At 44.6% G+C, this 26,512-nt stretch overlaps 2 protein-coding genes across 2 annotated transcripts; one reads left to right on the top strand and one right to left on the bottom strand.

The window, feature by feature from the left end:
- Positions 1-651: 651 nt before the first annotated feature.
- Positions 652-6,870, top strand: LOC121915095. Its single transcript, XM_042438948.1, has 5 exons — positions 652-1,265; positions 3,830-3,849; positions 4,090-4,180; positions 4,645-4,763; positions 5,160-6,870. Exons 1-5 carry the CDS (start codon positions 1,163-1,165, stop codon positions 6,036-6,038), a joined length of 1,212 nt encoding a protein of 403 aa, XP_042294882.1. The 5' UTR covers positions 652-1,162; the 3' UTR covers positions 6,039-6,870.
- An 11,811-nt stretch (positions 6,871-18,681) lies between these two features.
- LOC121916172 (nuclear pore membrane glycoprotein 210-like) lies at positions 18,682-26,102 on the bottom strand. Its single transcript, XM_042440991.1, has 7 exons — positions 26,085-26,102; positions 25,350-25,476; positions 24,595-24,744; positions 23,783-24,033; positions 21,061-21,261; positions 19,144-19,218; positions 18,682-18,820 (listed from the first exon to the last, which is right to left on the bottom strand). Exons 1-7 carry the CDS (start codon positions 26,100-26,102, stop codon positions 18,737-18,739), a joined length of 906 nt encoding a protein of 301 aa, XP_042296925.1. The 3' UTR covers positions 18,682-18,736.
- Positions 26,103-26,512: the final 410 nt, after the last annotated feature.

Consider the following 26,512-nt stretch of genomic DNA (forward strand, 5'->3'; position numbering starts at 1 on the left):
AATAATTCTCCTTTCCTTTCTTAAATAATAGTTTTACTATTATAGTGAAGGCTATCTTAAGCCTGGATTCACTTAAACATTAAAAAAATTCCATTAATGTAATATTGATATAATATTGTGAGAGGAAGATTTGGGTTTCTTCACAGGCTGTTGGTCTTAATACCAGATCAGCAGCTTTTGTTTGTTTTCCTTGTTTTGTTTTCCCTGTTTACTGGTAATTTTGAAAGAAAAATATATATTTAAAAGAGTCTTTATGTATCTTTATGTATTTAGGGGACTGCACTGGAACTTGTTTTGACGGGGCTCTTTTGTTATTAAACACTAATAAAAGGAGAGGCTTAAAAAGATGGCCTCTTTAGCCATTTACTCCTATAGGGAGCATTCCGCCCTTTCAAAATGGCGTCTACTGAGGAAACCGGAAGCGATGAGGCAGCCATTAAGACCTCTGAGAGAGAGAGAGAGCGAAAAGCTGAGGGAGGAAAAAAGCGGGTGGAGAGGGGGAAAGGGGTTTCCCATAGGAGAACAGCAGGGAGCCGCGGCGACGCTGATTGGCTGTCGTTTGTCGCAGTTTCCTCTTTTCCCCGCCCCTCGGCCAATCAGAACGCTCGCTGCTTGTGGGCGGGGCGAAAAAAGCCCGTTGAGTGATTTCGCGGAGGGGAGGGGGAGTTTTTGAAAAGGCGCGAGTTTTCCCCGTTGTTGTTTTTTTCCCGCGCTTTTCCAACCGTCGAATTTTCAAAACAAAAACGTTCTCTTTTTTTACCTCAGCTGAGGCGTTTGTTCGCCTTTAATGGGCGACGTTGAAAGAACTGAGGGATAAAAAAGGCCTTTAGTGGCATTACAAGCCCCTCTAAGAACATTATTTACCTCAGCTTTTTTAAAAATAACAATAGAGGAACACGGAAATAGTCACTATCCTGCTTTTAAAAATAGCAGGGAGGACATGAAAATGGATGGTTTAGCCTCATTTTAAGTAAATATATATATACACAGAGGACATAATTCCCCCTCACTTCAGATCTTTATTGTCCTCTGTCAAGGTTTAAATCCTGACTGAAATATATCCTCCTTAATGGCAGCTCAGGGACATGAAAGTGACAGTTTTAATAAGATCAGAATGGTTTTTACTGGAGAAGCGAATTAAAAGGAGAGATATACTTTTAAAATGCTAGATTCCTTTGACATTATGGCCTCAAGGACCTCTAGAAATACACTATTAGTCTTATTTGGGGTCTTTGTGTTTGCGCCTTCCTTTTACCTCATTGCAGGTAAGACTGTAATTCTTTTTAGGCTGTGTATCAATAATCCATAATTGGGAATAAAAAACGAAAGTGCGCCATTTTTAGGCCAGATTGTCAAATTTGCAAAACTTTTGCCACAAGGGATTGGTAAAGATCCCAAAAATGGCAGCTGTGTTTTCTACTCTTATTTTTATTTTTGCTGTCTCATTTTTGTGTAATGTAACAGCAATTTCTTCCAGAATGGAAAGCCATTTAGGATTGGCATTAATTCCTTTGATAAATGATGATGTTATATAACCAATTTTTCCTCCTGGTTAATCTTTTTTCCTTTTCCATTTCGGCTAAGGATCTTTTCAATGGCTCCAAAGAACACCTTTCCTCCTGGAACCCAGTGTTGTTAATGGAAGAAATAGTCTATTATTAAGATTTATGTCCTGCTTATCAATCAAGATGATCAAGAAGAGAAGACCCCAAAGCTCCCATGTTGAACTGGATATACATTGGGGCTGATTTGCCATACAAATCTGTATTGATTTGCAATACAAATATCCTGAGTGGCGACAGCGGCTTCCATTTCAGCGGCGACAATGAATCTAGAACATGGCTGAAAACCCCACAAAAAACCTCTGGATGCCGGCCATGAAAGCTTTTGGCTTCGACGAATCTGCTCCAGATTGTAGTGTGAATTCAAAAGGCACCAAACCAGTTTAGGAACTAGAGTTCGGTGCTTCTTTAAAGCCTGGGACAGAACCCAGAGAAGATTCACCGACATCCCTGTCATGGAAGCCACTTGCTGCCACTCGCCATGTGTCTATGGTATAGAAATAATGCGGTTTGACACCACTTTAAGTGCTGCAACTCCATCCTACAAAATCTTGGGAGTTGCATTTATTTTTTTGCAAGGTCTTCAGCTTTCTCTCTGCCTACAAATCCCAGGATTTTATAGGATGGAGCCATGACAAACTGGTGTCATGTGGTATTATTTCCACAGTGCAGATGCACATTATTTACTATGCAACCCTTATGGACGCAATACACTGTATGCGGTTTGACTCATGGAAACCCGCTGGGTGACCTTGCGCAAGTCACATACTCTCAGCCTCAGAAAGTCAAAAAGAATCCCAACAAAATCCCGCAATGGGTTCGCTTTAGGATTGCAATGGGTCAGAAAGGACTGGAAAGTGCATAACGACGACGGTCCATGTGGCTCCCTTTGAGCCTTCCATTCTGTTGCTTAGAGTTGCTAACCAGAACAGAAGGGAATGTGTGGGAGAGATTCCTCCTTGTTTCCTGGGACTAATAGATTAGGAGTCAAAGCTATCTGCGGCAGACAGATCTGAACGCTGAGACAACGAAGAAAAGGGGAATTTGACAGATAAGCCGAGCCAGATCTGGAGCAAAATTGTGTTTGAGGGACAGATAGGTTAGATGGAAAAAGAAAAGGGGGGAACAAATCTTAGCTTGGGTAGAAAAGGTGGCAGCAATGAAAGATCAAGGCTCCAGGAAGATAAAGAAAACAGGGTTGCATCTACGCTGTAGAAACAATGCCGTTTGACAATAAGCTTTAAATGCTGTAGTCCCATCCCATGAAATCCTGGGATTTGCAGTTTTGCAAAGCTTACTGGTGGCTCAGCAAACAATAAATCCCAGGATTGATTTTAAAGTGGTGTCAAACTGCATCATTTCTGCAGCGCGGATGCACCCCAGGTAACAAGACTTACTGCAGAAAATAGAAACTATGTAGAGATGTTAAGCTTTTTCCAAACAAGTGCAAGTGTGGACAAAGCAAGATGGAAAGGAAAGGAAAGGAAAGGGAAATGGGTTGGAGACAAAAGTAACAGTTCACATAATAAATTCCTGGAGGTGTTTACTTGTATGAAAACATTTTAAATAGATACAGTAAATGTAAATGTTGACTTGGGAGAGGACTACAAAGAATGCAGTCCCACTTCTTTTATTGCATTAATATAAAGCTGGCTCCTTTCTTCTTTAGAGGGATATTTAAGACTGCAGCCAATGCACAGCAAGCGAATTCAGTGACGTTCCCATAGGGATGCATAGGGTTGCATTGTGGAAGAAGGGCATTTCCAAGGGGCAAAGGAGAAATCAACCATGGAGACGCAATCCAGCCAAAGCTGAAGCACACCAAAGTCCCAGGATCTCAGCGAGACACACTTAAAGACACTTAATTTCTCTTGCAATCACAGTGCTTAACTTTGGCTCAACTCCGTCCCTCCTCTGCAAATTTGTTTTGGTAACAGAATGCGCATATCAAAAACATATTGATGTATTTGAATGGAGATATTGCTTAAAAATGGATTGTTGTGCACCTTGGAAGTAACTTCTGGCCTATAGCAACCCTAAGGGGTTTTCATGGCAAGATTTGTTCAGAGAGAGGCTGCCATAGACTGCTCACTAGAATGCAATTCAAATAATACAAGGTACCAGTAAGAAGGCTGGTTCAGATTTTAAAATGTCTTTTGGTCATCCTTATAAATCAGTGTATAGTCTGTTTCCAACCTTGATAAGAAAGGTGCAGTTGGTTCTCTTGTGATGCTAAATAACGCTGCTTTTGTTCTTTCTCTCCTTAGGCAATGGAGTAAGAGATCAGGTAAAGACCTTTCCTGCTGGTATTAGTAACCTTAAAATGTTTCCTTATAGTCTGCTCTATTAGAGAAATCCCAAAGCTGTTCATGATAACAAGTTGTCAGGAATTTCCTCTCCATAGTAAAATACAGGGCTTTCTTTTTTATGGCTTGACTGTGCATTTTCCTTACGAAGCAGAAAGTATAAGTCTCTTTCAACTCTGCGCTACTTTACAAGTCTCTTTTTTTGGGTGTTGCTTTTCCAGGCTACGCTTGAAGGACTGGAGTGGCCTGAGGCTGAGTCTGTGGAGGAGCGACAACCTCCGCCTGATATTAAAATAAGGCCAAAGGAAGGAGGTATGCAAAGACCTGACCGGAAGTGGTCACCCTCAGGGCTAGTTGTGTCCAAGGCAACGCTGGGACGCTGTCAGAGGAAGAGCTGCCTGGGGTTGTGTTGCTGTTTGAGTAAGGAGCTGGGGATAGGCAGGCTGAGTTCTTCTGAGATGGATTGTGAGGATGCTCTAAGGCTGAGCCAATAGTTCCCAAACTCTGGCCCTCCAGGGATTTTGGACCTCAGCTCCCAAAGATCAGGAATTGTGGGACTTGAAGTCCAAAACACCTGGAGAACCAAGGTTTAGGAACCACTTCTCTCAGGCGTTGAATTCAGCCATTTTTAGTTCGCTTGTTGGTTAAAATGCAAGCTAAACACCAAGTTGTCGTGGGAGAAAACCAGAAATGGAGGTGATTCCAAGCCATTGCTTTTAGAAGACGAACTTGGAGTGAGATGCGTCTTTGATATGAACTCTGTCTTCTTTCTGCAGAGGGGCAGCTGGGGCCCTATCTCCCCAAGGCTCTGGAGGAATCTAACCAACTGATGTCAAGGATCCTGAGCGGCATGCATCCCACAAAAACACCACCTCAGGCGCACTTCGCATGGAAGGTAAACTCTAGTTATAAAAGGAGAATACATGATCTCTTACGGTATGGGAATGAAAATTACGTTGTTCATTCACCTGAACAGTTTTCTAGTTATCCACCTGGGAATTCCAGGCTCTTCTCATACACAAAATAAGAAACAGATGTCTAAAACACATTAGAGAAATAACCCAAGTTGAGACTGCTTTAACTGTCCTGGCTCAATGTTAAGGAATCCTGGGAACTGTAGTTCGCTGAGACATTTAGCCTTCTTTGTCCGCCTTCCTTCCAGTATAAGGACTCAAGGCGGCCAACAAGGTGGAGATTTAGGAGGCACAGGGCTTACCTGAGCTATATGTACCCCAGTTCATTCCCCTACTCCCCACTTGACCGTGTCTTACCCTGTTTTGGTCTTTTTCAGAAAATGAAGCGTTGGGCGCTTTCCAAAACCAAAGAAACTCCTTTCAAGACAAGAAGGGCCAGGTTTGCCAAGAGAAAGGCAAGGCTGCCTCCCGTATACAGACAGGGCCCCGCTTCCAGGAAACATAGTAAGCGCCACGCATGTATGCCAGTGGGTTTGCAGAATGGAGAAAGCAAGATCCAGGGGGAGAAACACCGATGCGCAAGAAGCTCCTATTTTGGTGACGAGGAGGGATCCGAAGAACAACAAGCCACCTTGAGACATTTCAGAGCAAACAGAGGAAGAAAAACCGACTGGGATAGAAGTAATTCAGAGAGAATGGCCGCCGCCTATGAGAACGAAGAGATGCTGAGGGAACGAGGGAAAAGAGCGACATACAAGGTGAAGTCGCACGTTCTGTCTTCCAAACCCTACTACAGTTACGATTCCTCCTACAGTTTGTCTTCTTACGTTCCCCAGAGGACCACTGCCCAGAGAGCGGCGCCGCAAAGGCGGAAGAGGAGCATCTCCCGCTTTCGCGCCAGGGATCAAAATTGGGACGCGGCCTTTCTGAACAGCCAGCTAAGAGCCAGGAAAGAGGAAGGCAGAGAGAACGAGCCAAGAGGGCGGTATCTACAGAAAAGAGAGGAGCCCAAGAAAATCTCCATCCGAACGATACGCCTGACGCTGACGGCCCTAAAGACGCAGGAGAAGTTGTCTGAAATGGTGGACCACATCTCAGACCCCTCCAACCAGATGTCGAAAGACGAGAAGCTCAACTACATGCACGAACTCCTCAATGAACTCACCTCCTTCGCCCATCTCTTGCAGCAGCAAGTGGCGCAGCAGTCCCAAAGCAACACCACAAATCCGCCCGACACTTCCACCTCTCAGAGTTAGAGGCCCCTGCAGTGCTGCAGCACATAGGTTACTTAAAAGCAACGGTGTTTGGAGCGTCCCTTGTCTAGAAACACCTTACGGCTTTGTTTAATAGTCATAATAATTTTTAAATCCGGCCATAGCATTATTCAACCAGAGTCATTAGTCACTTATTAATTTTGCAACCTCAACCGTTTCCAAAGCTGTGCTCATGATACGCTCTGCTTGGAAGTTTGTTTTAACAGCAGATCCAAGAAAGCCTATTTCTGATCAATTATATTTTTCCAAACAGTGCTCCATACAAACACACCGTAGTCATGGGAGGGATATTTAGACGTTTTAAGCTAAGAAAGTAAGATTTTACACTACTCAGCCTTTTCTTTCCGAGAAGAACTTAAGTGACCATGACTGATAGGCAGTGATGTTTTTGTCTTATTCCAGTTTGGACCCATTTCATCTTCTAACAGGAAAGGAGGAACCTCAGCTCCAAATGTTAAACTCCAGGCATAAGCAATACTTTTGAAGGAGGGCAAAAACTTCACATCTCATTGTGGTCACTTTGGACACTGTGTCTGTCTGTTTGCTGCTTTTGACCAAAACAGGTTGTTGAGACAACACACAATTGTTTTTCAAGAGCAAAAGTGGGTTGGCTGTCTGCACTGTGAGAAGCCATTTCAGTCCTTAGAGGGGAATAATTCCTCTTCTCTACTTACGATGTAAACTATCTCAAAGGACTTCACAGTTGCATGTATTTTTGTGAAATGCAGACTCACTTTGGCTGTGGGAGAGTTACTATGATTAATATATTTAAAAAGGAAAAAAGATAATAAAGATGCCTTCCTTATTCAAAGTCCTTGAGTGCTGCTGTTTTATTATTTAGCCCTGTGTTCCCAGCTTGGCCCTGAAGCTCACAGGGGTGCCCTTGGGCAAGTGAGTCACACACTCTCAGCCTAAAAGGAAGGCAAGGGCAAACCTAAGAGAGTGTGGCCACAGGTTGGCATCAACCTGAGGGCGCATAACCACCATTAAACATCTCCATGCCGTTCTTTGCACCAAAGCTGTGCCTCTGAGCAAACTCAAAGGGAAGCATGAGGATGGAGGACACAAGGGGGCAGCCTCGGCATGGAATCCGCAGTCAACGCGGGGGTTTTTAGGCTCCCTTCCCAAACAGAAGAGGCGCTCAGGCTTGTTCCCGGTTCTGGAAAGGCAACACAGCAGCAGGCAGCAGCTGCCTTCCTGGGCTGAGCTCTTTTAACTAATGTCACACTTGAAAAGGCAAGGGAGGCAAATTCTCCAGTGCCTCTCTCAAGAGTGGCCTCCTCTGAAACACAAAGAAGAGCCCTGGCTTTCTGCAGGATGTGCTTCACATTCTCAGGATGCCTGCACTACCGTTTGACCCAACCAGCCACCCCTACTTGCTAAAGACAGAGCCTATTTTTTTTGTGGGGGTGGGGGCTCTCCAGGGTTAATCACAATCGATATTTTGCCCCCAAGTTTGCCTTTTGACAGTCACTTCTAAAAATCCAGTTGGTAGTCTTTGCTGGCCATGTTCCTCATGTTCTGGCTGCTCTCCTGGGGAAGACAGTCAATGCTTAAGAGTCCAATGACCCCCTGAGTGTCCCATGTCCCTCACCTTTTGCAATGTTCCTCTTTTCCTACTACTCTTTTAGGAAGTGACAGAGTTCGGGGCATGCAGGTTTCATGAGGGACCCACACACCTCCCACAACGCAAGCCCTCAATTGGTTATTTTAGAATAAAGGAACACAAACACATCTGAAGTCTAGGAAAGCTCATGCTGCCAATTCCTTTCTCTCATTTAGTCTCAAAGGTGCTGCAAGATCTCTATGTGCAAAACACAGCAAAGGACCTTCAGAGCCAGTGGCAGCGGGAAGAGATGGGGAAGGATCCCAGATAGGAAAATGTTGGTTTTCTTCTGTCCTGTTGCAAAAATTAAACTCCAGGACGCCAAACTTCAGCACTGTCTGCAGTGGTTATCTTCAACAGTAGCTAGCAGTAGCAGAGTGTTTTCAGTTGCCAGTATTTGGCAATGCATTGACTGCACTTGAATAACTCACAGAAACAGTGGACTTTTTCCAAGTCCTTGGAGGCGCTTTCCTTCCAGTAGTTGAAACACATACAAGACACTTACAAACCCTCCTCTTGACTCTCGTCGACTTACTTCTGCTGTGTTCACACACCAGCCTTTCCACTCCTCTCCAAGCCACACATGCATTGGGGTCTTAGTGCATTTATATGGAAGATATAAACTAAGGGTTGTCACTTGGTACTACTTAACATGACTACAGTTCCTATTGCAAGCCTTTGCATCCTTTCAAGGGCTGTGACTTAACGCTCTCAGCCATCCAGCCAAAGTATTTTTATACCCTTCTTAAAGGAACATTGCTTCCAACAGAAAATTAGGATGACAAAAGGATGCCCCACTTTTCACCTGTGGTAAAAATGCTTTATTGACACTGCATGCTTAACTATGTGATTCACAAGAAGACCTAAAACCCTTTGAAAAGTCCTCTTTGTACAAATACTGTACAAGAATTGCCCATGCAAGGGATGGAGTGCCAACCTGTATGGCGGCGATCCCCAAAATCTGGTCTTCCTGAGGCTTTGGACTTCAGCAACCAGAAGCTTCTTGCCATCTTGGCCAATGGTTTGGGATTCTGAGAGCCAAAGTCAAAAACACTTGGAAGATCAAAGTTGGGAATCACTGTGTGGCACTTTAGAGAGTCTATCAAAGTGGATCTCCTCACTTCAAGGATAGGGTTTCACAGAATGAGAAAGCTATCTGAAAAGACCCAAAGTCCTTTCTCAGGCCAACCTCTGCTGCTAGCCAACACCACCCAGCCTTCTAAAGACAAGCAACACTTTCTCAGCTGCTACACTAAACAAACTCAGTTCCCTAGATATGGCAGGGCCTCCATCATTTTAGGGAAAGCCATTGGGTTGGTGGTGCTTCCTGACTATTTCCCCATTGTCACATTCCTCTAGCCAGAAGAAGGAGATGCCCAAAAGTATCTTCACTGATGCCATCTTGTTTCTGTGGGTCCTGTAAACCAAGGGACACAACAAAGTACCTTCGCTAGCACACTTCCATTGACGTTGTGCGTTGGCATTCTCAACTCCAAATGACCTGGAAGGGAAAGGATAAATGGTTCACACCCAAAGGTCCCATGTTTGGCAGGGATCGTTCTGATTCCACTTCAGTCTGCTTTTTCAGCTCCCTTTAAAATAACTCAGATCCAAGTGCCAAAGAAGTTTACATTCCATGACCTCAGTTACAGATGGAGAGGAGTCTTGCCCTTCCCATTTGATTGAGCCAAAGGCAAACTGCTGCAGCCTCTCCTATAGCTTGCCTTTTATTGCCATCCTGGCCACCCTTGAATGTCGCTTGGCCACAGGTGCCCTGGTTTCCACCCGCAAAATGTTGGAGGGCATGCATGGCTCCCTCGCCAACACTGATGAAATCACAGCCATACTGGGAAGCAGAGCTCTTGCTTGATTCTTCGTCTGTCTATGCTTGAAGTTTTGGGGATGAAAAATAAGGTTCTGCCTCATTGACCAGGCAAGGCCAGAAGAACGAACATCTACGCCACACGCAAGAGATGATGAACTGAATGTCTGAGAGCGTTGGGCCAAGATAACAGAATCTCCGTCCAAACGAATAGTGTGTTCTCTAGTTGTTACACTCCGAAAGCAGCAGTCATGAGACAGGCATACCATTCCTTCTTTCTGCTTCCGGTTGTACATTGGCTCTCTCCCTTTCCTCTCTGTTTCCCATCTGACTTCAGAGAGATTTGCTGCTGTTAAATCACTGCTTTGCAACACAAGCCAGCCTCTATCTCCAAGGACTGAAAACCATCCCTCAGAAAAACTGCCTGCCTTCTATGCAGTGACCTTGCAGAACCAGTCCTTTCCAAAAGAAGCCCCTTCCTAGCCTCAGACAAAGGGGTCTTTGCTGGCAGGAAAAGATCAGAAAGCAGCCAGTGCTTTGGGATCCTTAAGGCCTCAGAAATGCTTTGGGATCCTTAAGGCCTTGCTTGGCCCTTTACTGAATGGATGCTGAACTTAGCCAGGTCCCAAAAATCCCAAGAGAAATAAAGGTTCCCCCAGATTTTTAAACAGATTAAGTGCCATTCTTTCCTCTGTTTTTGTGCAGCTGAGTGGCTTATTGGATCAGAAGGCCCAATCCAGTTTCCCAGTCGCTCAGCCTGAAGACAGCATCTGCAAGCGTAGGCTCAAGGTTAAAATTAGACGTTGTGTTAATGCCTCCCGTTTACTCAGACCATATGTCCTCTGCCTATTTCGAATGGTACGAGGGAGAGAGAAAGGGGGGGGGCAGGAGGCCGGCCGACTGAATCAAACCAGGGCTAATCCAAATCGATCCATCCAAGCTCCAATGATCTCACTGACCTTCAGGAGAAGGAGCTTCTGACTAGTCATTGCGGCTTCTAGGGAGAGCTCAGGCCTGGTTTGCTCATTTGCCTCTTGGCAGTCCATGGTTTCTGTGCCATGGTCAATATGCGCGCATATTTCGGGGTGGCTTGTTGCACAGACACGCCAAAGACCTTTAGGACAGGGGCAGGCAACCAAACAGGGTCCAGCAGGGGTCATTTATTTGGCCTCCAGTGACCCTCTGGGGGTTGTATGCACACACACAAGCATATACACTCCAACTTGGAAACCTCCAGAAGTGGCAATGATTCCGGTTTTGAAAAAGATGAACCACAGCAATCTATTTCACAGATTCATAGAAACTTAGAAAGACCCACATCTGCTCCAGCCATGCAGGAATCCACAACAAAAGCACTCCTGAAAGATGCCCATATCCAACCTCTGTTTAAAGACCTACGAAGATGGAGAGCCTATCAGATGCTATTTAAAAACCTTGGTTTAGGAATGCCTTATTCATTCAGACATGGAGCTTGCTCCCAGGTAACTGTGCATTGGAGGCCAATTGAGCAGCAATGGCATCGATCCAGATCCTCTTTTGCATGTGCCTTTTGAGACGAGGTTCTTGTGCGGAAAGCTTGCTCCGAGGCAGCTGTTTTCGCTCCCGGTACCAAAGAGCGAGGGATGCACCCTGGGAATTAATTTACCTTTCAACGTTTGACAAGCCCTGAAGCAAAACTCCCTGAATTAAGTCTTTAGTTTCGTGACTTGATGGATGAACGCTTTGCCGGATTCTCCCTTCCAAACTCAAAAGGGTGGTTGAATTAAATCCTTGAGTGAGACAGGATGCACAGCAATATCCTTAAACGCTGAACAGATTGGCATCTGTACCAAAACAATTGTTTAATTAATGTACAACGTGGTTTTTTTTAAAAGCAAGATGCGCTCAGACAATAGATTTAAAAGCCTGCGGAAGAACCAAAATCATATTGGCAGAGTACCTAGAGAGCAGCAAATATATTTTGCAATTTTATAGTAAAGTCCATGATGAACTCTTCTTTTAAAAGCGGTTGCGGAAATGACTGAATATTTATAGCTTAGGGAAACCTCTGGGTTTGATGAGGATTTCTTCATGTTCCTTATCCTCCGGAGTATATGGAGAATGGCTAATGATAGATGAAGAGATGAAAAGGAGCCAAAAAGGGGGGGAAGGAAAGAGCGCGGTGCTTCTGGGGGAATCGATGGTTGTGAAAAAGTGCGCTGGGTTGGGATAACCTTATGCAAAGAAGGGAGAAATGCCCCAATTCAGCACCTGGGTTTTCAAAGCAAAGGCAGGGGCGTTCTCTTCTTTAAATTCCTCAGTGTGTCTTGCAACACAAAGAGGAAACCGCAGCTGTGTTGATGGTTACATTTTTAAATAAGTCACCCAGCGATGAGAAGAAAGGAAGGGGAGGTGGACAAGATGGCACATTTGGACACGGCACAACCCATCTGGGACATTAACCCTTATGTGCCATGTTTAATTCCAACCACAGTAATGTATAAAAGCCATTAAGAAGCGTGTGGGAGGGTGAAAGAACTAGGTAGCATATATGACAAGGATACTCCTGGCTGATCCTCTGCCACCCAGTTTTGCAGCTGCTTTTGCAATGTCCCGGTTTCTCCCTCTTCTTCCTGCCTTCCCGCTTTGTCCTCAGCTGGCTTCAGTTGCTGCAAACTGAGTTCAAAGTGCAAAAGTTGGGTTTAGAGGAAAAGAAAGTGCTGGAGAACCTAGTGGTTCCCAGAAAAACCACTTCTCTAGGCATTTATTGGTTCATCATGAGTCTATGATCAACGTCTGGCAGCCTTTTTAGAGCAGACTGCAACCCATGCTGTCCTCATTGCTTGATCCAGGCAATTCTAGATAGGGCCCCAAATTACCATATTCATCATCTGCACATGAAATAATGACCAATATTTCTTTCTTTCATAGAATCATAGAGTTGGAAGAGACCGCAAGGGCTATTCAGTCCAACACCACTCTGCCATGCAGGAACTCACAATCAAAGCATCCTCTGTTTAAAGACCTCCTGGGAAGGAGTCTCCACTACACTTTCATTCTTCCAAGCCCTATCTGGAAACTCTGGGGACAAACCAGGAAACCTTCTGCATGGAAAGGACATGCTCTAGCTACCATTTCCTTCACAGTGTATATTGAGACTGGGTGGGTTTGATTTTTCACCAAAAGGTTAAACTTCCCAAATATATTAGGGAGTGTTTGAAGTGCATTTCAATTCATGTGTTATTGAGGCTCCGTGGGACAAGTGGGTTGGAGTCATGTACATGTATGTCACTGCAGGGCAGTTATTGTGGGCATCAAATCCCATCAGCAGAGCCAAACAGTGTGAGATGATGGAGGTTGTAATTCAAGAACATCTCTAGGGCCACACAGTGTTAAAAATGGCTAAGAGCTGTAGTCCTACCCTTTTCTTTTTTGGAAGGTGTCTGTTCCTACCAGTTAGTTTTGCCCTGGTTTCATTAATTGAAAATGGCCAAGTTTTAATCAGTAAGATAAATATGCTCAACTCGACCATTAGGCAGAGTGAGCCATCTGCATCAGGCAGCAGATGCAAGGAGATAGATGCAGGACAGAGTTAGATGCAGGACAGAGTTGTGAACATACCCTGACACCTCTTCAGCTAGTGTGCTCTCCACAGGTACACAGTGGACATGTACCCATGAGTTGTGGTTAAGCAAGATTCAACCACCAATTGAGTCCTCGGGAGGGGAAGGTGCGTCTCCCCAAATGTTACTGGTCTGCAGCTCCCATCAGCTTTAGCTAGCAGAGGCAGGGGCAAAAGATAATGAGAACTGCAATACAACCACATCTGGAGAGGCATGCAATAGTAGCTGCCTATCTTCCACATAGACTCTGTTAAGAGCCAGCCTGGTATTATGGTCAGAGTGTCAGATCATGGCTTGGAAAATCCAGGTTTGAATCCCATGAAATTCACTGGATGACCTCAGGCCAGTCACTCTCACTGCCAGCCTAGGCGATTTCATAGGGTTACTGTAAAGATAAATATGGGGGAAAGAGCCACATATACACCATCTTAGAATCATAGGCCTGTTACAGACTGCCAAAATAAAGCTGCTTCGGGACTCTTTGGAGGTGTACTATTTAAATGATGCATGGGTCCTAAGAGTCCGGAGGTCGCGCCAAAGCCACACTCCAGTCCTAAGCACTGGAGTGCAGCTTTGGTGCAGCTTCTGGAATTGCACCAAAGATGCCCCCAAGGGCCATCCAATCCAACCCCATTCTGCCATGCAGGAACTCTCAATCAAAGCCTCTCTGACAGATGGCCATCCAGTCTAGTTGTTTCATTTCACTTGTGCACACTAAATAAAAAGTGTGTCGAAACATGTTGAACTGCTCTTCCTTTTTGCAGTGTATGAACCTATCCTTATTCTTTCTATGTTATTTCTGCCTCCAGTAGCCAATTTTCTCTTGAAGAACTCATGGCCAGGAGCACATGTACTTTATTAAGTGAAGTACACCTGTATACAAAATGCTTGACATGCTTGCTCTCTTTCCCCCATAAAAGCTAACCAAAAGGCAATGGATGATGGGTGCTGCAGTCCAACAACCTCTGGAGGGCAACAAGCAGCCCACCCCTGCTGCAGTCAAGATTTCTGTACATAAAATAGGGGAGTAGGTCATTTTTATCCTGGGATAGCAATGTATCTTGGATCAATCCTGATGCTGAAACAGACTCTGAGGTCCATGCCCTTTCCCAGACGTCTAACAGTTTTATCTTAACTATGTCTCCCCACTCCATTGAATGCCAGGGGGACTGGCAAGGGTGATGGAAGGACTGGGTAGACATGAATTGTGACACACAAGATGGGAAGGGAGGGCTGAAAGTGTGGAAGGTGATAGTGTTAGGGGAGGGGATTGAGGTAACCCTACCCAAATCTTCAGAGGGGTCCCCACCCCATGCGTCTGCTCCTTCAGGCCCTGCTCTTTCACAGAATCATAGAGTTTGAAGAGACTCCAAGGGCTACCCAGTCCAACCCCATTCAGGGGTCAGAAGCTGCACCAAACTCATGCTCCAGCCAGTCCTAAGGATTTGAGTGCAGCTTTGGCGTGGCTTCCGGCCTCTTAGGACGCATGCATAATCTAAACAGCATACCTCCAAAATGACCCAAAAGCAGCTTTATTTTGGCCTGTCTGTTCAGGCCCTTCATTCCCAAACTTTCAGAACTTCCTTCAAAACTTGGAAATGAACTTTATATCTTCTGTAATCCCCAAATCCTCCAGCCAAGGAATGACTTAGGGAACGGGGGATATTTAGCCTGGAGAAGAAAAGGCTAAGAGGTGATATGATAGCCCTGTTTAAACATTCGAAGGGATGTCATACTGAGGAGGGAACAAGCGTGTTTTCTGCTGCTCCAGAGAACAGGACCCGGAACCATGGATGCAAGCTAAAGGTACAGAGATTCTAGTTCAACATTAGAAGGAACTTCCTTTCAGTAAAAGCTGTTTGACAGTGAAAGACGTTCCCTCGGAGTTTAGTGGAGTCTCCCTCCTTGGAGGTCTTCAAACAGAGGCTGGATGGCCATCTGTTGGGGATGCTTTGATTGTGATTTCCTGCATGGCAGAATGAATTTGGACTGGATGGCCCTTGTGGGATTCTATGATTCTAGGCTAAAATCTACTTCCCCAGATGCGCTTGGTCTCAAAGGCACTAAAATATCTCTATAGCTTTACATTCTGTTGTTATTATTATTAATATTAGCTGAAAGAATGAAGTTGGCAGCTTTGCTTATAGTGATAACTTGGAGGAGTGGCAGTCTTGTAGATACAACTCTTTAGTTCAGAGGTCCCCAAGCTGTGCCCTTTAAGAGATTTTGGACTCCAGCTCCCAGAAGCCTCAGCCCCTTTTGGCCAGTAGCCAGGGATTCTGGGAGCTGAAGTCCAAAACCCCTTAAAGAGCAGAGTTTGGGGGCCACTGCTTTACTGAGGCTAGCCTTTGTTGGTGTTAATTTGCTTAGGTTAGGTAATCCCTTTGGGAGACAACACCTCCCATAACTTCCAGTCAGTGTGGATACTGGGATACGGTTTCAAGAAAGTAACTTGCATCAGCTGATGGTTGTGTGTTATAGTTCTGTTAGCAAGGGAAGTTGAGCTTTTGCTTTGGTGGCTCTTCTGGTGTAACTTTGTTGGGAGTGAAAAGTAGGAGGGAAACAAAATGACTTTGTGTGTTACAAAGACTGAGGTGGTGGTTGCATGCCTTCAAGGTTTGCCATTGCCTTCTCCTGAGGCTGAGAGAGTGTGACTTGCCTAAGGTTCCTCAATGGGTTTCCATGGCTGCCAAACCCTGGTCTCCAGAGTAGCCCAACACTCAAACCACTATGGCACACATATGGCTTAATGGGGAAAATAGGGGTTTTGGGATGCAATTGAAGGGATGATCCTTTTAGCCCAGCGCTCCCTTGAAAAGGGCCACACTTTCTAGCTGAACTGCCCCTTAATATGTGCTGGCAATACACTTGAGGATAAGTTGTGGGTTGTGGTGTGCCTTGGTTGTTCCCTGGTTGATGCATCCCTTTTCCTTCCCTCTGCAGCTGGCAAAGGACCTCTTACATCCCTCCCCTGAGGAGGAGAAGCGGAAGCATAAGAAGAAGCGCCTGGTCCAGAGTCCCAACTCTTACTTCATGGACGTGAAGTGTCCAGGTAGAGACGAGTTGTGGTTGGATGTTGTGCAGGGAAAATGAGAGGGCCTCATTTTAAACCCTGGTTGGGCTGTGTCCTCATTTAATTGGGAAAAGGGGTTAGATTGCATAACATCAGAGTCGGTCTCGGGTCTGTTATTCTGCATTGATCCATGAACTTTGCTTTGCAGAAGGCCTGGTTGGAGGGCGGTGGTGGCTTTGGCACTTAACCTCCTCCTCAGCTGATATGGGGAGGTTATGAAAGGAGAGTCAGCCTTTTCATCTTGGGCAGGTAGCAGATGGGTTATGACTGGAATTACCTGGAAAATGGGTTGCTTTCATTTCAATAAACCCAGTCTTTAAGCTTCTCATTAGGCCCTGTCTTTTCCATTTAAGGAACTACCTTTTTGATGTTTTAACTGCTACCACTTGAATGACATTAAAGTTAAGCATGAGTGACTTCAAACTTTAGTTTACAATAGAGTACAGTGTAGCTTTAGAAAGTTGGGGTTAAAAAGTTAAACCGCTCTTCTCTCATAGATGTTAGTTAGGTGCCAGCTGGGTACTGTATCTAGTCCACATAAAGCTCTTGAAGCAGAAATCTTTGAAAGGAGGAGAGGAGTAGCAGTGATGCCCTGGCCCTTTGGCCACCATTTGCAAGTCTAAACATGTCTGAAAACTGCCAGATTTGGGGAGAAGAAAGCAGTGTTTTGTCTGTTTTAAACTATGAAAAATGCTTGATTTGATCGTTCTCTTCTGCTTCCCAGATTGCTACAAAATCACAACTGTGTTCAGTCATGCTCAGACAGTGGTTTTGTGTGTTGGCTGCTCAACTGTGCTATGCCAGCCCACTGGTGGAAAGGCACGGTTGACAGAAGGTAAGTGGCAGTGAAACCCCTGCTCTTGTCTAGTTTTCCTTCCACAGGATTTAAGCAGTGAGGAATCAACACCTGGTTCCTATTGTGTTATCCAAGCCTCTTCTCTTTTGCTTCCATCTGTAGAATCAGCCTATAAAACGCCTTCAAGCGGGTGGGGTCTGCAATTGGGAACTAAGTTGTTGCTTTTATTTGCTTGTTGGTAGTACATTTGTTTCCCTTATCTTTTTGTGTGATGTGTGAAGTCAAAGGCCATTCTCTGAAGATGCCAGCCGCAGACGCTGGCGAAACGTCAGGAATAAACTCTTCTCGAACATGGATACAGACCCCGAAAAACCCACAAACAACTATTTTATGTGAGGCTGTACACATAAGATATTGAGAGGCCTTCCTGACCAAGTAAAGTTTGATGTTCGCATTGTGTGTAGCAATTTCTTGTGCATGAGAGCAATGGCTGAGAGTTTTGGGGTATTCTTATTGGGTGAGTCTAGGGGCAGCGGTGACTCCTTTTGATTTTATTGGGTGTTGCCATTGCTCTTTCAAATAAGCAAAGGACAACTTTAGATTTCTCTTACCCCGAGGCTTGAGATGCTATGCTTGCTATGTTTTAATAAATTGGCTATGGGATAGTACTTTTTGTTTTTTTGTAAGGAATCTTGCAGCACCTTTGAGAGTAACCAAAAGAGTAGCATGTGTGTTCATGCCTACTTCCTCAGATGCATCTGTTGGAGTGGAAAAGCCCAAGGATATACTAGTATATCAGTCTGTGTGTGGGAATGAATAGCAATGCAAAACTCGATGGGGGTGACAAGTTGTGTCTGTTATGACAGAAAACCATGGGCCTCATGGGAGCTTTTTTTGGCCAGTTCATCACTTGTTATCTCATTTCCATACCCTTAAAGTTTTTCATTCCTATGGACATCCTCACACAGCTGGCTGTATAGGTCTGTCCCTGGGCTTTCCGCCAAACACATCTAAAGAAGGAGGCACAAGTCTAGAAAAGTTCATGCTATCAGCTTCTTTCTTTCATTTAGTCTCAAAGATGCTGGAAAGATCCCTTTGCATACTGATTTTCCAGACTATGCTATGTCTTTCAATTCTACCACTTTTCCTTGCAGTTTTTCACTATTTTTCCTCTTTTCATGATGTTCCTTCAGGCGAAAGCAGCATTAAATGAAGCAGATGGTTCTCCAGGATGGTTGGGGCTACAAGCACAGTTGTCAGAGATCTCAAGACCGTGGATGATTTCCAGTGTCTGAAAGCAAACTGCAGCTGTGTGACTCTTCAGGTCTTCAGCTTCTCCTATGAGATGGGATTAAACTGTGGCTATTACTGTCCTTGTAGCCTCACCCATTTGACTCAATAAATTTTGGATATAAAGACAACTTGGATTCTCATCAATGTTTTGAGTCTGAGAGTTGCTTGTGTGTTTGAGATAGGCCATGGATGCCTGCAATAGCTAGGGTTAAAATGAGGAGTTACCCTCACATGCTATAGCTTAATGGTTTTCCTCATTTGAAGCCATATCTATGTAGAAGTGTGTGTGCCACAAAAGCGCCTCTGTGCAAGAGGACTAAGAGGACTTCAGCCCTCAGCCCAAATCAGCTGCAAGAAACCTTTAGACATGATGTGCCAACCTTTCAGATGTCCCTAACCCGTCCTTCCCAATTAAATAAGACGCCTGCCACGTGTCACCAGTTTACTCTTTCCACATTGCCCCGAGAGGCGCTTTCCTTGGGTGTTAGTTATCTTCTTACTCCAAAGCCATGTCTGGGTCCTGTTTCTTGCACTGGAATAATGCTGAGCACTTCGAGGAGGAGAGAGATAGCCTGAAGGAAATGAGGGGTGGGAGAAAGGAAAGGGCAGTTTGAAAAATGCAGATAAACATGTTTGCTGTTGTCTTCAATGAATCCAAACACTAAGAAGTCCAGGGTGGCCTTGTTGTTTGCAGCAAGAGGGCTTGTGTATGCAGGCATGGCCTACATTAGGGAGGACCTGGAGAGCAATAAATACTGCAGAGGGCTGGCAGGTGCTGTGCGTTCTCCCAGCAGTCCTCCAACACTTCCCCTAAGGTCCCCCCTCCACTTTAACTCAAAGCAACATCTCACTACATGGGGTAAATGCCATCTTTTAGAAGGCTCTCTGAACTCACCTGGCTGCATTGTGTTTGTTGTGGGAACTTAGACGACAGGGACTGTGTGCATTCTGGCCAAGAAGGCATTGTAGGCTGCAAGGACAACCACAGCATTAAGGTTAACTCCAGTCAGAACCCATAAAGGCTCTTGTTTTTAACATTTTGTTGGAGTGGGTGGGTAGGCTATGGGTTTACAACTTTGCTTTATTGAATAGGCAAGTCCTCCACCCAATGTAGCCCTGTTGACTGCTTTTCTGAAATGGCAAAAACAAATCCTGCCCCCCTTTCACAAATACCTTCCCAAGAAAAATGGCCATTGTGGTTGCCAGGACAGCAAAGATGGTGAAAAAGAGGACCTGGGCCCCATTCATACTGGCCTAAAAGACGTGGAGGGAACTGGGCTGATCCGGATGCCCCTCCCTCGAATCGCTCCGTTAGCAAGTGCCCACTACAAATTTGAAATCGAATGCATTCTGTAGATTGGCCGCTGCCAATCAAGCTATCGTCATGGTGACGTTTGCAGGGCATCGGGGGAAGTGTCCTCCCTTTTTAAAGAGCCAGGCACAGGGGTTTCAGCAGCTGAAGCAGGGAGAGAGATGCCTCTCTCTCTCTCTCTCTTTCTCTCTCTTTTAATAAACCTGTGGGCTTTTGGGTCAGATCTGCCCCTGTTCCAGGCAGAGGATGGGATTGCCATGCTTTTTTTTTTTTTTTTTTTGCTTTTAAAAGCAACATTTTAGCTTTCCCTTTCCTCACCGAACAAATTGTTTAAAAATGTAACATTGATTGTGAGGTCTTTTGCAACATTATTGCCATTGCCTTCCACTGAGGCTGAGAGAGAGTGACCTCATGGGATCAATTGGGAATTTCCCTACATCCCAGACACGTCACCCCCCCCCAAAAAAATAATGCGCATAAATTGTCAAAAGAGGCTGCTTCTCCTGCATCCATTTCCCTACATCCCAGGCATGTCACCCCGAAAATCATGCGCACAGATTGTCAAAAGAGGCTGCTTCTCCTGCATCCATTTCCCTACATCCCAGGCATGTCACCCCGAAAATCATGCGCACAGATTGTCAAAAGAGGCTGCTTCTCCTGCATCCATTTCCCTACATCCCAGGCATGTCAACCCGAAAATCATGCGCATAGATTGTCAAAAGAGGCTGCTTCTCCTGCATCCAATGTAGTTTCTTGCAAGCCACTGACAAAATTGGCTCCTTCAGAGCTCAATATGTGGTACAGTGGCAAGACACACGCTCTCAGCCTCATAGAAAACTATGGGCAAACCTACTCTGAACACATAATAATAATTGTTTTATGTGTTCAGAGTAGGTTCTTTCCAAGGCTGCCATAAATCAGAAGCGAAGGAACATAATGCACAGTTGAGGGCAGGGACCGATCTACAATTTTCATAACTGCCCAGTCAGGCTATGCTTGCTGGGGATTCTGGGTGTTGTTGTTGTTAAATGTATTTTATATTATTTATATCCCACCCTATCCCCAAAACTGAGACTTGGGGTGGGTCACGACACTAAAACAACAGTACTATTAAATCCATACAAAATAGTAGACGAGAACAGAATCAAATTATGAAATTTTACTTATCAGAACTATGATTTGCTCTGAAACAGAGATGGCATCGAAGGGCATTCTTAACTATGATTATTCAATGTGTTCAATACTCAATATATAAACCTATATTTTTAATGTAATTCTATACTGTTTTAACTGAATGTGACACTTAAAACTTTTGTAAATATTATTTTCTTCCATTGGTCTGTAACCGTAAATAAAACGTGAGACTCATATGCCCAAAATGGGACTTTCCCCATACGAATCTGCCTTAGGCTGCTTGCACGCAAAGGGTTCTGCTGCCTATGGGAATCCAGTTAAAACGCGCGCCACCTGGGTTTTGCTTTGGAGGGTAGCTGTGCTCACCAAATAGATGCATTTCTGGCCAAGCCCGCACCGACACAGCCCCCTTTGGCCTGTTAAGCTGCAGGAGAGGTTGACAAAGACGGGTGCCGCCATCTCATGGAGAGAGTTCAGGTTCATTACGTAAAGGGGGAAGGCAAGTCCAGGCATGTCTTGAAGGTACAGGGGTGGCTCCATCCTTATCACTGGGGAGCTGGGCTGAGCCTTGGAGGAGGAAAACAAAGGGTTAGAAAGCAAACAGTCGCAAGGATTGATGTTCTCCGGAGGAGAGCTAGTCCTGTTTCTCTGGCAAGAACTGGTGATGTGGCACTTCAGAGGTGGCACCTGATCAGCTGGGGTGGACTTACCGTATATACTCCACTATTAGCCAACCTCATGTATAAGTCGAGGGCAGGTTTTGGGGTCAAAATTATGGATTTTGATCTGACCTGTGGATAGGTTGAAGGTCACACCTAGCAGCATGAAACAAAGGATGTAAAAATCTTTAAGATACAAAAGATCTTTAAAAATTGTTCACAGGCATCATAACTCTTTGTGCTCACCCTAAAGGCTGAGCGGATGAGAGAGCAGAGGGGCTGCTGTGTCTTTTTTGGTGCTCCGAGAAGAGATTAAGCTCTCGCCTTTCACCAGGGCATGGTTGTGTTTTAATAAGCAAAGTACAGAACTGTATAAATAAGTTGACCCAGGTTTTTAGTCAATGTTTTGACTAAAATTTCTCAGACATATTATTTAAGTGCCAACTGTATCAGCTGGAAAGAGACCTGTATCTCGGTCCATATATTAAATGAACAATGTAATGGGACACTCATATTAAAACAACATACTTTATGAGCGGTTAAGATTAAAAAATGTCTTTCCTTACAGCTTATTTTTCTGTTTAATATTGTGGTACACTGAGATGGCCTACAGGTGAATCAATAAATATTGATTGATTGACTAAAATTTCTTAGACATATACAGGAATATATGCAGTAACTGCACTTCAGTAGATAAAATGTTATCCTCAGTTGGTAACCTATTAGTTGATGGAAACAAGTCCAGTGGTCCCTCCGCATTAGCTGGGTTTAGGGGTGAAGTACCTCTGTGAATGTGGGGAACAAATGCAAATAAAATAAAAATCACTATTCTTTTCACCTGAAAGAACAGCTCTTTGGGAATCTCCAGGCTCCCCCAGTGCAACTCTATGGCCAACATCCGCCAGAGGTTGATCACAGAATCATGTTGGAGGACCTACAAATGCCTAAAGAAGTCTTTTCTCTAGGAACGTGTAGGTTCTCCAGCACAACTCTATGGTCAACATCTGGCAGAGTTGCGCTGGAAGACCTAGAGATTCCTAGAGAGGACATATAAATCAAAACCGCAAGTAATCGAATCCAGAAATGTGGAAGGCTGACTGTATTTGAACTTCTAGAAATACTGCAGGCATCTTCATGAGGTGGTAATGGGAAGGATGAATGTGTGCCTCTTTCAATGCTACAGAACTGCAGCTCCCATCATCCCTCGCTGTCATATCCTTCAACATTTCACAGATCTGTGAGGGAAATCGACTAACAGTCTCTAGGTTCAAACAAACCCACATTACTCCATATGGGATTCCTGATGCAGGTCTCCTATATACCTTCCCAGCATCTCACAAACCATAGAGTGAGTTGGGTAGCCAAGATGGCAAAGGTTATTAAATGCAAGCTAAGAAAGGCTGCAGCCATTTGCTTTTGTTTAACTCAGAACAAGATCCCTCCTCCTGAAGAACCCAAGGTGCTGCAATTCTCTTTTCCTTCTGCTGAGTTGACCAAGTGCAAACCTGGACAGTGAGAAAAGCAGGGATTGAGAAGTTATACTTACCAAGAAGGTTCATTCTGGGATGGCAGGTTGAGTTATCCAGCATCAGGTCAGTCTTCCCCAGGGTAAACCCAACAGTCATGGATAAGTTAAAGGCTTTCATGGCCGGCATCCATAGTTTTTTGGTGGGTTTTTCGGGCTCTGTAGCCATGTTCTAGAAGAGTTTATTCCTGACGTTTCACCAGCATCTATGCCAACCATGTTTCTGGTGAAACGTCAGGAATAAACTCTTCTAGAACATGGCCACAGCCCGAAAAACCCACCAAAAAAGTCATGGATGACTCAAACTGCCACCCCGAGGAATGTTTTCAACCTTAAGAAAACAAAAAGGTAAGAACAAAACCTATCACTGTAAACATATTCAATGCAGAATGAAAAATTAAAAGCTTAATGAATAATTCGATCATAAAAGTCCTATGAACCAGAAGGCAACACAAACTTGATGTAGTACTACGAAATACTTTTGCATCCAAAGGATAGGTCTGTCAGCCCTATAATGTTGCCTGAGACAAAGGGGGAACAGGCCACAAGTGGTCCCTGGACCTTTCTATCCTGAAGAACAGCTTTTGTTTGAGAAAGGAGAATCATAGCTCCTTGGCTTCTCCAGAAGCTCCCTAACAAAGGGATAGGACTTTTCTGTTCGTTTCTTTTTCAACATTGGAGGTAAGTTCTGGTCATTTCCTATATGGAAGAGAAAATAACACCTGTATTTTCAGCCATGGTACAATCTATGAAAGAACCAAAGTTGCCAACTCCTGGTCCTCTGCCTGTAATATTTCTTATGATATCCAAACAGATATCATTGCTCTAGAGGTTATAGTTTCTGCAAATTAAAGAACAATCTATGCTTTCCCCATGAATATATAAACTTTCAGCCTTTACTTACTTGTATATTTTCAATCACTTCCCTTGATCCCATCACCACAATTTCATTGCTCAGCTGCTTGCTGCTGAAGACTACTTCGGACTGGTTGATGTAAAAGGTGGGTAAGAAGGGAACCAAGACTGTCTGGGTTTGGTCTTGGCCCTGCTTGCTGAGGAGAGTGACGGTCACATACACTGAGCCTTCAGCAGTGCTCAGAGCCAGCATGTCATCTTCAGTCTGGGCTTTCACCTTGACTATGCAGGCATAGACACCTTGGTTGGAAAGAAAGAAAACCAGACAAAGACTACTTTTGGGGTATAATCAGGGGAGGTGTAAATCAAAGATGGAGAACCTGTTTTCTGCTGTTCTAGAGACTAGGACCCAGAGCAATGGATGCAAGCTCCAGGAAAAGAGATTCCAGCTCAACATTAGGAGGAACTTCCTGACAGTAAGGGCTGTTCAACAGTGGAACACACTCCCTTGGAGTGTGGTAGAATCCTTCCCTGGAGATCTTTAAACAGAGGTTGGATGCCAGCCTGCTTTGAGGTCACAATAGGAACTGGGCACCTCACAAGCAGGACAAAACTTTATTTGAACCATGCAGGTCAAAGAAAGTAAATGGCAGCCTGGAAACTGTGGGAAAGACAGGCTGCAGGATCTGATGGCAGACCACAGCAATAGTAGCGTAAACAACTGCTGGGGATAAGACAAATGCAGGACAGATGGGGAACCATTTGTGCTTTCCCCCAAGTGTAAACAGTCCCCTGGTATCATCATCTAAGGACACTATTCCCATTATCATCCCTCTCCATACCGATAAAAGCAAGGCCCACCTTTATCAGTGTAGAATGCAGACTGAACGTGAAAGACCTTGTGTGCTGGAATGTCTGGGATGGTTTCACTGAACTTCACTTGGCAGACCAGATGAGATTCTGGGGACAGTACATCTGTGATGGCATGAAGCTGTGCCGAACTGCAAAGGCCTGCAAGGAGGGATGGGGTGGGAAAGGAGACGTCAGAAACGGGTGGCAATGCATGCAATCTGAACCAGTGAACAGATTTCCTATAGATAGTTATTGAGCCCTGTTTGCATAGTCTCTTCAAGAAACAATAACTGGATCCTTGCATTATTAAGTCAGGCAGGTGTGATGAAGATAGTGGGAAGAGAGTAAACTCTGGAACCTGGGAACGGGATAGTTCTCCCAGTGTAATACTATAGATAGCTGCTTCTGTTTTCACCTGCACCTTTGGTGCAGCTTCCAGACTCTTGGGACACATGCATCATTGAAACACCATACCTCCAAAGTGACCTGAAGCAGCTTTATTTTGGCCTGTCTGTATAGGGCCATATAAACATAAATTGGAAGAGACCACAAGGGCCATCCAATCCAACCCACAACTCCTAAGTGGCAAGTGCACATCTTGGGAAGACACATCTAGCCAGTTGTTCAAGGGCTACCAAACAAAGTATCTGACTTTCCACAGCTTGGAGAGTCACACCTGCAAAGCATCACATAAGTGCTTTTTTTGGGACCGCACCTGTTCAAGGCCAGGTAAAGCTGGGTGCTCTGTGCATGAAACCTCTCACCAATGCTGTCGTAGAACTGAATAGTGAGAGTCAGTGACATGCCCAAGGGAAAAGCATGGAGGGGCATCCTGTTGGCTGTGTAGAGTTTGGGAGTGCTGCTCATCTGCAGGTAAGACACTGGAGCCACCTAGAAAGAAGGAAGGAACCTGGTTGTTTGAGCATTTTCACTGCTAACAGAGGATCTCCAAGGATCTCTTAGAACTGGAGACAAACAGCAGTCTTTGCTATTCCCTCTGTATTTACTCCTAGGCCCCACTGAAGGGCTGGTTAAAATGTGAACCTCTAAATGCTGTTAGATTGCAACTCTCATTAGCCTTAGCCAAATAGCAAATGGTGAGGAATGACGGGAGGTTGCAGCCCAATACAGTTTAGACACGTCCTTCCTTTGCACCCATCCATTACTCTTATTTTCCCTATCTATACCTTAAGGAGATACAGCTGGCCCTCCTTATCCATGAATTTTTATCTGTGTAAATTCCAAATAGCAAACCTTGATTTTCCATTTTATATAAGGGACACCATTTTGTTCTGCCATTATATTTAATAGGACTTGAGCATCCATGGATTTTGTTATCCATGGGGGGGTTGTGGAACCAACCCCAGTGGATAACAAGGGCTCACTGTACTATTAAATCTTTGCAAGTGGTACTCCTTGTATTGCTGTCGTCTTTCCTTCCCAGCAACTTAGTCACACAGGACACTCTGCTCACTCTTCCACAATGCAGCCCCACTCACCCACACCTTCAGTCTCATAGCCCCATAAACCTGTGAACATGACCTTTAGGCTCTCTTACCCGCACTCCGGTGATGATCGTCTGGTTGACTCCGAAGGGTTCCAAAGAGGTCACCTCCAGTACTGCTGTGCCTGACACAGTACCTGACTTAGGTACATACTGTATTGGGTTGGGTTATTTTTCTATTTTTCTATTTTTCTTTTTTTTTCTTTTTTTTTAATTGAGGGTTTGTGATTTAATGTCCAATTACTTGTTTGAAGGCCTCTTTTCTCTCCTGGGAGAGACCTGCAGGAGAAAATATTATTTCAAGATAAATAATCTTTTTGGAGAAACAACGGTAGTAAATCTACTTTCTTTCCTCTTATCCTCCAACTTACATTTATGATTTTCAAAACAGAATTATTACCTTCAGTGGTGAAAGTTTCCTGG

Source organism: Sceloporus undulatus, chromosome 9 (genome assembly GCF_019175285.1).
Source record: "Sceloporus undulatus isolate JIND9_A2432 ecotype Alabama chromosome 9, SceUnd_v1.1, whole genome shotgun sequence".
Taxonomy (NCBI): Eukaryota; Metazoa; Chordata; class Lepidosauria; order Squamata; family Phrynosomatidae; genus Sceloporus; species Sceloporus undulatus.

What these genes read in the sequence shown, in the direction of transcription:
- LOC121915095 (XM_042438948.1), top strand. Translation starts at nt 1,163, where the DNA reads ATGCTAGATTCCTTTGACATTATGGCCTCAAGGACCTCTAGAAATACA. An exon ending in GCAATGGAGTAAGAGATCAG is followed by an intron (nt 3,850 to 4,089) that starts GTAAAGACCTTT and finishes TTGCTTTTCCAG; the next exon opens with GCTACGCTTGAAGGACTGGA. An exon ending in AATAAGGCCAAAGGAAGGAG is followed by an intron (nt 4,181 to 4,644) that starts GTATGCAAAGAC and finishes TTCTTTCTGCAG; the next exon opens with AGGGGCAGCTGGGGCCCTAT.
- LOC121916172 (XM_042440991.1), bottom strand. An exon ending in TGCATTCTACACTGATAAAG is followed by an intron (nt 24,034 to 24,594) that starts GTGGGCCTTGCT and finishes TTTCCAACCAAG; the next exon opens with GTGTCTATGCCTGCATAGTC. An exon ending in AAGTGATTGAAAATATACAA is followed by an intron (nt 21,262 to 23,782) that starts GTAAGTAAAGGC and finishes TCCTCCTCCAAG; the next exon opens with GCTCAGCCCAGCTCCCCAGT.